General features: G+C 39.8%; 1 protein-coding gene across 1 annotated transcript in view; it reads left to right on the top strand.

Annotated features, from left to right (window-relative positions):
* The window catches only part of LOC138003423 (RUN domain-containing protein 1-like), a 38,343-nt gene that overhangs the window by 18,424 nt on the left and 9,919 nt on the right, over window positions 1-10,000 (top strand). The window contains exons 9-18 of the mRNA XM_068849481.1: window positions 286-309; window positions 825-891; window positions 2,516-2,616; window positions 2,732-2,899; window positions 6,072-6,139; window positions 6,218-6,295; window positions 6,735-6,924; window positions 7,457-7,549; window positions 8,103-8,228; window positions 9,206-9,298. Of these exons, the coding sequence (XP_068705582.1) occupies window positions 286-309; window positions 825-891; window positions 2,516-2,616; window positions 2,732-2,899; window positions 6,072-6,139; window positions 6,218-6,295; window positions 6,735-6,924; window positions 7,457-7,549; window positions 8,103-8,228; window positions 9,206-9,298 (1,008 nt within the window). The remainder of the gene's footprint in view (window positions 1-285; window positions 310-824; window positions 892-2,515; window positions 2,617-2,731; window positions 2,900-6,071; window positions 6,140-6,217; window positions 6,296-6,734; window positions 6,925-7,456; window positions 7,550-8,102; window positions 8,229-9,205; window positions 9,299-10,000) is intronic.

Here is a 10,000-nt window from a genome sequence, read left to right as displayed (position 1 = left end):
TCAGAGACAACTGGCTCAAGTGTGGTTCTGACTTTCTAGAGTTTTGGGCAGGGAAATTCCCATAATGACATTAGACTGACTCAAGATGTGAATCTTCAACCTGTACTGTTTATTTGTATCATTTGTATTGAATCTGGAGAGTTAAGTGTTACTTATAGTCTTTAATATTTTCTAATCTAGGTGACCTTATTTTTCCATTTTGTAATTTTAACATGATCATAGAAAAAGTTTGCATATATATTTTTTTGAATTAACTGAAAAATAATTTCATCTTTTTCATGGCAGCTGATGCATCCTGTGAAGACAAAGGTACATAAATTTACACTGAGCGATAAACTTCTTTTAATGTGTTTAAAAAATATTTTATCACAGTTTTTTATCGTCAAATGTTTTAAAAAATCGCTTCTTTTTCTGATCTTTATTGCCACCAATGAAGTTGTCTATCTACAGTATACACTGTATCTTGGGTGACCAGAATTCATACAACTGAGGCAGTTTGTGGATCACTGATGCAAACTAGACAAGACGCTTAGTATACGTTTATATCACAAAATGTCGATTTTGTGCCAAAATGTTTATTCATACATGTGTTTTTCCAACGATGCAATTTTCTCCTTAAGGTAACTAAATACATGTATCCTTCAGATTTATACTCAAAAACCTACTGAGCTCATAATTTTGAGAACAATAAAATTTAATTACCTAAGGTTCAAAACTGGTGCATCTATTGGAGGAGCAATCACTGATGTGTGACATTTTTTGGAAACTATTTCCTGATTGTGTAAATTTTGTATTTAAGGCGTTTATCTGGTCTTTCTCAACAGGAGGAACTTGTTAAACAACTCACCACTCAAATTGCTGATTTGGAAAGATTTGTCACATTCTTGCAAGGTTGGTTCAACATTGTATTTTTAGAGGAAGCCAAAGAAGTTTTCATTGCACTCATCTACTCTATGTGGCAGTGACTCACTGTCATCTTTTATATTTTCAATTGGTGGTTGTTGTCATTAGTATAGGTGATCGCAAGTTAGTATAGGTGATCCTGCAACGTCTCTGCCAAAGGCAGTATTGTGTTACATGAACCGACCCCGGGTTGGCGGGTTACCCCACCTTAATTCAAGCGTTTACATGACAAAACGCAACACCGTCTGGGCAGGGCAGCAGCCTCGATCTCGGCGGGTTAGCTCACCTATCATGTAAACGCGAGGCTGAAAAAATAAGAGTTTATATGGACAGGTGGGTTACCCCACCTCCTTGTAAACAGGCCCTAAAAATATTTACATGTACTTACATGAAAAGAATGAAAGTACTTGTGCCCAGGGCAATAGCCCACTTTTGATAATAAATATAATAATAAATATAAGGATTAATAGCCCACTTTGGATGTATTAAAAGTCAATCTTAAACAAAAGGCATCATCTCAAGGCTCTGGGGAATAAACCCATTCAAATCCGTATACCGGTATTTATTCCCCAAAGCCTTGAGATGATGCCTTTTGTTTAGGACTTAATTTTAATGTATTGAAAGCAGGGTATTACCGAACCCTCTTTCAGGCAATCAGTATTTAGTAGTAAATATTTATTTTGTCCTCTCAGTTATAAGAGAGATTTAGCATTTTATGTAAAATGGCAAGCAGCAAGTAGGTAGTAGGCTACTGCTTGTCATAAAACGTGAAAATTCTTCTGAATTTCTCTTTTGAGAAATTGCTCCATATCTGTAGACAATAGGACAGAAATTAATTAGAAAAAATCAAACAAATCTGTTTGAATATTGGCAAAGGCGTGCTTCACATGTTGTCGTTTGCGCACCGGTGGCTCAGTTGGTTGAGCATTGGGCTGTCATGTGGGAGGTTGTGGGTTTGAATGCCGCCCAGATCAACACTCAAGACCTTAATTAAAATAACTCAGGAGAAAGTGCTGCCTTTGTATTTTCATCTGCAAATTGGAGAAAATCTCAGGGGGCACAAAGGTCTCACCTCAGGCATGGTCTTAAGAAGCAGAACAAAGGGAACTGTTCCAGTCGAATCTGAAACATTGTAAGATCTTTGCCCAAATGCATACCACCAATCATCACTGACAGCCTTTAGTGGGTGAACATTACGGTAGGCAACTTTCACGATGGCGTCATTTGACTACAACTACCAGAATTCAGTCTGTTTTTCTTTTTTTTATTTAGATTTTGTATTCCCAGCGTTGGAAAATTAACAATAGCTCTAATTAGCATGTGACCAGCAAAACCTGAAGGATTCTGGTACTTGTAGTCAAATGGCATCATCATGCAATTGGCCTATTGTTTGTGATTTCAAAATTTGTTGTACATAGTTGCTGTGTGCAAACTTGATTTAATAGAAACAGGTAAACATAAGAATTATTGTGGAAGGCTAGTACTGTCTGTAAGATATAAGAAAAGACGAATTTGTAGATTTTTCGCTTCAGTGGTGGTGTTGGAAAGATGTCAAACAGCACCTTGGTGAATTTCTGTGTAGTCTTTAGTGACTTGTATTTCCACTTTACAGGTGAAGTTGAGGATGCTGAAGAGCGATCTGAACGAGCTAAATCATGTCCCTGTCCTGTTCATGCAAAGAGACATAGAAAACTTCACAAAGATAGATCGAGGGTAAAAATGATGGATTGTATGACGTACCAGGCAGTTTAGTGCGTGTCATGTCAGTAGAAGTGATCACTTTGCTTAGGGTGCTCTTAGCTCTAACTTGCCATTTGCTGGTGTTTAGGGAAAGGGCGGTTCGCACAAATCATCCGAGTACTCTTCAGACAGCATCAATGAGTTGGATTACAGCTGCGATTATAGTTTAAGAGAGGAATTGTCTGGTGAAGAGACTAATGGCTGCTGCATCCATGTGACACCCATTCCAGAAACTTCTGAACAGATGCGGAGTAAGGTAAAATGATCATTATTGCTAAGCGTTTTCCCTAACAGAGCGAGCCCTTGTTACTTTCTTGACATCTGGCAAGAAAAAGGTTTTCTGCCAACAACCTTTAAAGTGCAGACTGCAGACCAAAAATAAAATACCGACTAATAGTAAAATATAGTTTGTGAAAAACCAGAAACCTTTACCAATGCTAGCCTTAAGCCTAAACATCGTTTTAGGCCCAATTATTAGGCTTATGGTTAGCATTAGTCAAGGGTTTGGGCCGCGTCCGCAGTCTCCGATTTGATACTAATACTAATACTTATACTAATACTAATACTACTACTACTACTACTACTACTACTACTACTACTACTACTACTACTACTAATAATAATAATAACAATAATACCAATACAAAATTTACAGAGCGCTACTTCCTAATGATCCAACCTTTAGTCAGCTTTAAACCCCTGGCCCCAGTTGTTCAAACGATGGATAGCGCTATCCGCTGGATAAATCGCTATCCACTGGATAACTCAATTGGTTTTGCCAGTGTTTATGCGCTGGATAGTGATTTAACCGGTGGATAGCGCTATCCATCGTTTGAACAACTGGGGCCCGGTCTTCTTTTTGCATTTTTTTGCACAGTAACAGACTCTGTGGCTTATTAGATGAATGTCCCGAAACATTTAGGGCCTTTCTCGGGTGTCACTATTCCTTCTGTGTCTTAAGAACGGAGAAGTTTTAAGAGGCCATTTCCGAGTGCTAATCTGCCTCCTCTTCAAGACGAGTCGAAGTACGAAGTTTTGTGATGGTAATTAGTTCTAATTTACAAGTATGATTGAAAACTAATTTTCGTAAGAAAAACTTCGCACTTAAGGTGCGTTCGATTGACCCTATTCCGGAATAAGAATACGTGGAGTGATGATTTAAAACGGTATGTCTGGCGTTTTGAAGCAACAAGGATAATAAATATATGTTTAAAATATCGTTTTAGTAGGTGTTTGACATTGTAATGTGAATCTTCGTAAAAGCGAAGGATTTCTATCTTCTATTCTAAGTATTTCTATTCCGGAATACGGTCAATCGAACACACCCTTAGACTCGCTTTGAAGAGTAAACAGACATGAACTCGGAAATGGCCTTTTCACCAAACTTCACAATCGTTTTGCTTTGTGTTATCTTGGAAACATATCGAAAGACCAACCTATCAAAACAAGCAGACGGCAGCCTTGTCAGTGGCTTTTCGGGCCCGAAAAGTTTCGGGACTTTCCAGATACAGTCTCCAGGTTTGAAATCACGCTCGGACCGGAAATTGATCTTGTAGCCTGTAGCCCCGAATTTGAAATGCGGTTTTTTCTCTTGATGCCCTATTCCCCCGAACTGAAAGCCCGTTATCCGTATATGTATATTAGATAAACTTTGTTTGTTCTTTGTTCTGTTATCAATTTAACAAATAGATTCCTTGTTGTGGTGCGTCTTTTCACGCGGTCGTGAACGTCAACGCCACAAAACAACAATAGGGAGCTTAAGCACGCGCGTTTTTGAGACGCGGACGGCAACCGGGAAGAGAACATTTCGTGTGCCAGGACAATGGTGTCTCCCAGATTTTTATTCGAATCTTCTCTAATGGAGTAAAGATACTTGGCAAATGTGGTGGTGTAAAGACAAGTTAAAAAGGAAAATAGCTCACTTCCGGTTGTCGTCCGCGTGTCCAAAATGCGCGCGCGTAAGCTCCCTGAAAAGAATCGTGCTGCACGTGCGGCACGCGTTTTAACACATGTTCGTGCGGTCCTCAAATTTGAGGTTTTGGGGGCAACGCGAGCGCACAAAAGTGAATCTTTCATTGTCTAATTTTACTCTGAAACCCGCTTGTACCAATTTATTTTAGGATACTTTGCTCACATAATTCGACGCGAACAAGGTAGAATAATCGCGAAAGGCTTACGATATCACAAATTTATATTTTAGAGTGACGTTTTCGTCGACGTCGGTGTCGTAGATCTTAAAGTGGGGACTTTACGATCTACGACGTCGTCGTCAACGAAAACGTCACCTCAAAATGCAACTTTGCACTATCGTAAGTTTCTCGCGGTTAGGCCATCTTGTTCGCGTCGTAGAATATGGGCGAAGTATCCTAAAAAATTGGTACGAGCGGTTTCAGAGTAAAAATATAGAATTGTAGATTCACGTTTGTGCTTGCGCGTTGTCGTCAAAACCTCAAATTTGGTGATTTCACGTCGTTGTTGTGCAGAGTACCGCACGAACATGTGTTAAAACGCGTGCCGCACGTGCAGCACGATTCTTTTTCCTCGTTTAACCAATGATATTGTTGTTTCGTTGCGTCTCGTTGACGACAGCGTCGTAGATCGTAAAGTCCCTAGTAAGAGAGCACAGAAGACTTTGAAATGTGGTAGGAACACGAGTAACACTCGGCTATCGACTTGTGTGCTGCCACTCTTTTGTTCTTACCAAATTTTGACGTCATTTGTGATCTGTTACTGAACTAACGCCAGGCAGCATGGAATATATTTGTTTTATATAATAAAGAATGGAAAGTGTTTGATAATGACGTCGGCTATGCGTCTGCCCTCCGGTAGATCATAGGTGAGAACCAATCAAAATGCGTTCGTTATTGAGCTTATTATATAACACAAAATGTGTCACGTATTCCAATCGAAATAGTGTAAATTCAGGGAAAGATTACGATGGTCTTTATATGTATATGAATGAAGGGGGTAGTTTCTAAAGAAACTGTGGTGCTGCGTCGGTGGGGAAGTAGTATACAAAAATTTGGTTTTATCAACGGAATTGATAATGTAAATTGGCCACCGTACAGAGATTCTAAAAACTGACGTTTCGAGCGTTAGCCCTTCGTCAGAGCGAATCCAAGGGCTAACGCTCGAAACGTGAGCTTTTAGAATCTCTGTACGGTGGCCAATTTACATTATCAACTCCGTTGATAAAACCAAATTTTTTTATATGTATATGGTTAAACTTTATATTTTCTTGGCACTATTTCTGTCGTAACGTGTCGGGCGAACAGTTTTCAGGTCGGGCGAAACGACCTACTTTCCCAACTATTTGAAGATAGCCGCGGAGTTGCACTGTCGCCTACAACTGTTTGCACTTTCCCAATAAGCAAAAAACATAGAGATCTTTAAAAATTAACGCTTTATGTTCTCCTTTCCTTTCCCAGAAAATCCGCGATGCAAGTGTTGCAATCATCAAACGGGCACTTGCCATCTTACAGTTATTTGCAATAAGGTGAGACTTTTGATTTACGTGCTTTGTCATCTCTTTTTGATTTGCTTATCTATTTCGTGTTGTGCTTTATGTTTTCAGTCAGTTCGGTTGCACTGGAAAACAGCTTCAAGATCACATTGTCCAGAAAGCTACATCTGTTGCTGTGCCGGGATACTTGTAAGAAACTCTCTTTCGTTTGGTAGATTACATTTATTCCATTCGCACTCAAGTAACGAAGACGGCGACCCCAAGGAAAATGTGATTTTAATATAATTTTCGTTGTAAAAGACTCGTGCGGTTATTCCAACTCTTTTCATCAGTAAAGTGCGTGACTCTTACCCTAGAATGAAACTTGTGAGTGAGGGCAAAAGTCCACAATGAGAAGTCTTAGCCTTGGCCCATCAGTTTACGGTGTTACATGTATCTGAATTTGGAATACAGACCTGTCCCTCCAATTAATGGCCAATCAGATTTGGTCTAATGACCACAACGCTTCTGATTGGGAGCTTGCCTATTGCAAGGCCCCAGCATAAGTGAAGAGGATTGCCGCTACCCGTGAACAGGGCCACACCTCCTCTGCTCAGGTTTAATTTTCTTTTGTTGTTTTGCTCTTCAGTGAGCATTTGGCTCAGCTTCAACAAGCCGTTCTTAAAATAATTGATATCAAGTCACGTGAGCCTCCTAGTGAAACCGAGGAGTACGGTCCAAGCTCTCCTCGATCTCCCACGGATCTGAAGAGGCGGCCACGGATTCGTACGAGTTCAGTGTCATCAGCTGACACCACACTTTCAGAGAGCAGTGATAGGGTAACTACTTTAGCTGATCATGTATCTCTTTGTAGTATAGTTCAGAAATCTTAGTAGAGAGATCTGGCATCGCGTTTACTGCAAACGTAAGCCTGTAATTTGCAATATGACAAAGATATAACAAACTTGTTTGATTTTGGCTTCAGCAACCTCTGAATGTCATAAAAAAACTAGTAAATTTGACGGGTCGCACTGTAAAATACGGCCTGCTAAATTGGCCAATCGTAGCTCGCATAGCATCTCTTTCCTTACATCGCTTGATGCGAATGCGTTGATTGGTTGAAAAATCTTGCGCCATTCGTTCAACCAATCAGAGGCAAAAGCAAAACGAATCGTTGACTTGCTTGCGCGTGTTTCCGGCGTTTAGCTCCGGCTCCCTGTACTGGCTTTGTGACTGGTTAACTTGATTGTCTGCGTCTTTTGTGAATAGCCAAAGTAACTGATATGGATTTGGATTTCGTGTTATTCGGAAATAGGCATGTCACGTGTAAATTCAAACTTGCTGGTATATTCTTTGTTTTCTTCTGTGTAGTTTGATTACGCCAGGGATGCTGAGTTGGTCAATGTAGTGAGGAAGGATTTAGCAATGGCACTTAAGGCTCTCTTTCAACATGGTCTTGTCAAAGTGAGTTCTTTCAAGAAAGCTTGCCTCCGTGGCCTGACGACGTATTTGCTAAATGAAGCAAAATAAACAATATCTTTCCAAATAAAGTTTGGTTAGCCAAACTATCAATGTCATGCTAGGACATGACACTGAAGGTTTGCGCCGAAGTTTTTTGACTTCGTCTTGCTTCCTTTGTCTTCATGTTCTCAAGGGAGGCTTCAATACGAATGAATGCTGATATTTATCCATAAACCCTCAGATACGATCCCATGATGGAAAGTAGTCGCGCGACGATTCAGGCGTTAAATCTCTCGAACAAGCCTGAAGAGAAGTACTCCCTTTTATTGGTTCTAGAAACCTTACTAGGAATCAACTGTCGGTTGATGTTGTCCAATTTTATCTATGAAGTTTGATGGTCTTTAGAAGCTTGCTTTTCGCGACCGGAGCTCTATCTTCAGTGCCCATATTGAACAAAATTTTCGAGCTCGATGTTAACAAAGTAAAAAGTGCTGTGTACGAATGAGACCTCAGGTTTGACTGCGTGCTACTATGGTGCTGTTTGATTCTGTTTCAGTGTGTAGGCGACAACCGAATCATTTCCTCTAGGTCACTTGTGGCTTGTATTGTACCCACAACGCGGTCATCTTTGCCGAAACGAATGCACATTTGGGAATTGTTCAATGAATATTATGAAATGAAGGTGAGTTATGGTGTACAACAACAATATTAAATTTTCTATAATTTTTGGATGCGTTTTTGCGACACCTGAAAAAAAAAAAGAGGCCGCCAATGACGTCAGTTGCACGCCAAGGATTGCAATTTTGCGTTCATGCAAGTCCAAGTAGAATCATTCAGAGTGTGTAGCGTCTGTTGCTGTGAAAATAACGAAGAGAATGTACCCGATTAAAATATGTCGGACCATAGAATGAAGTGTATTCTTAGAATGCACCTTAATTCATTTTCTCTGCTGAAAACCGTTCACTAGGACAATTCGGCGAACATTTAATTTGGTCCTTATTTTTTTGTGAGTTGTCTTAAAATGTTAAACATTGTGGAAAAAGGTATTTATGCTTTGAAAATAACTTTGGCTTCCTTAAGCCACTAATTTGCTGCTAGCAAATTATCTATAGGTTTCACCTTCTTAGAATTAATTGTAGGTTCCATCGGTGATTTTCACGTTACGTCATTGCCGCCATTTTGGTGGACGAAAACAAAAGATCTCTCATCAGCTCCTTTTGTTCGCCCACCAGCAATTGTACTTTGCAGCATTTTTAGATTTATCTCTAGAGATTGGTTGCCAACCACCTGTACAATAGTTCATTTCCGAGTTCATGTCTGCCTCCTTTTCAAAGCGAGTCTAAGCGCGAAGTCTCTTATGAAAATTAGTGTTCATTCCTATGTAAAGTAGAACTAATTACCATCACCAAAACGTCGCACATAGACTCGATTTGAAGAGGAGGCAGACATGAACTCGGAAAGTGACTGCAATCCCATAATACACCTCTATTACCCCCTCTATTTTCTCCTGGGACGTGAAAATGTCCCAAGAGAAGTCGAAAACAATGCCTATGCAGATTTTTGGGGGTAAAAGAGATGTAATATGGGATTTGTGCAAGTAGTGAATAGCATTAGATGTAAGATATCGGAACATTTACAATGCTGTGTTTTTCTTTGTAGCGTGGGAAAGAATATAATGCTACACCCGCCAGGCGGCTTTCAGAGGCGTTTGGTATCGAGGTGCATGGTGTCAATGTTGTTACAGCGAAGCAGGTATTAATGTTGATATTTCGTCGCGTTTTTGTTCCTAACCCTTTCACTGGAAGTAAAGTTCAAATTAATTTCTCTGCGTTTGACACTGACATCTTGTTTCCTTGCACGAGGTGTAGGCTTTGCTAAATTCTTCAGAAAAATGGCTTGTTCTGGTTGCCGGCAGTGTTCATGAAAATGGCATATTTTGCTTGAAATTTTGCCGGCAGATTTTCGTACCAGTTGCAAACTTTCCCTCGAAAACTCCGAGGCTGTATTTCATTATTTTATTTTATTTTTATTTTATTCGGTGCTTTAGAGCAGTTTTCAGTTTGTTGTCGAAAGGAATTTCGCGATTGATATGGTTTTGCATAATTTCCACTCTTGGTGATCTTACGTCATATACTCAGCCAATCAGAAGCTAAGGTGAAACCATTAGTGACTTGGTCGAACCTATTTTCCCGCGATTACCGCCGGTTACATGTATTCACACGGTTACGTGGAGTGTGGCTCGTTTATTGTGTGCAAAGATGATTTCATTGATTTTCGTTAAAGGCATTTACTGATGATCGCAGATACGGTACTCCTGCAATCAGTTGAAAAGGTGTTGGGACGCTAACCTTTTTATGTTATATTTTATAGTTGTTTCAATAATTCCTCTTTTTCCTCCCTAAGAATAATGTTGCCAATCGTGAAGAGAGATTTCCTAGTCTATTTCAACATTGA

Source organism: Montipora foliosa, chromosome 1 (genome assembly GCF_036669935.1).
Source record: "Montipora foliosa isolate CH-2021 chromosome 1, ASM3666993v2, whole genome shotgun sequence".
Lineage (NCBI taxonomy): Eukaryota > Metazoa > Cnidaria > Anthozoa > Scleractinia > Acroporidae > Montipora > Montipora foliosa.
Note: the sequence above shows the minus strand (reverse complement) of the source record. Positions and strands in the feature narration are given on the sequence as shown.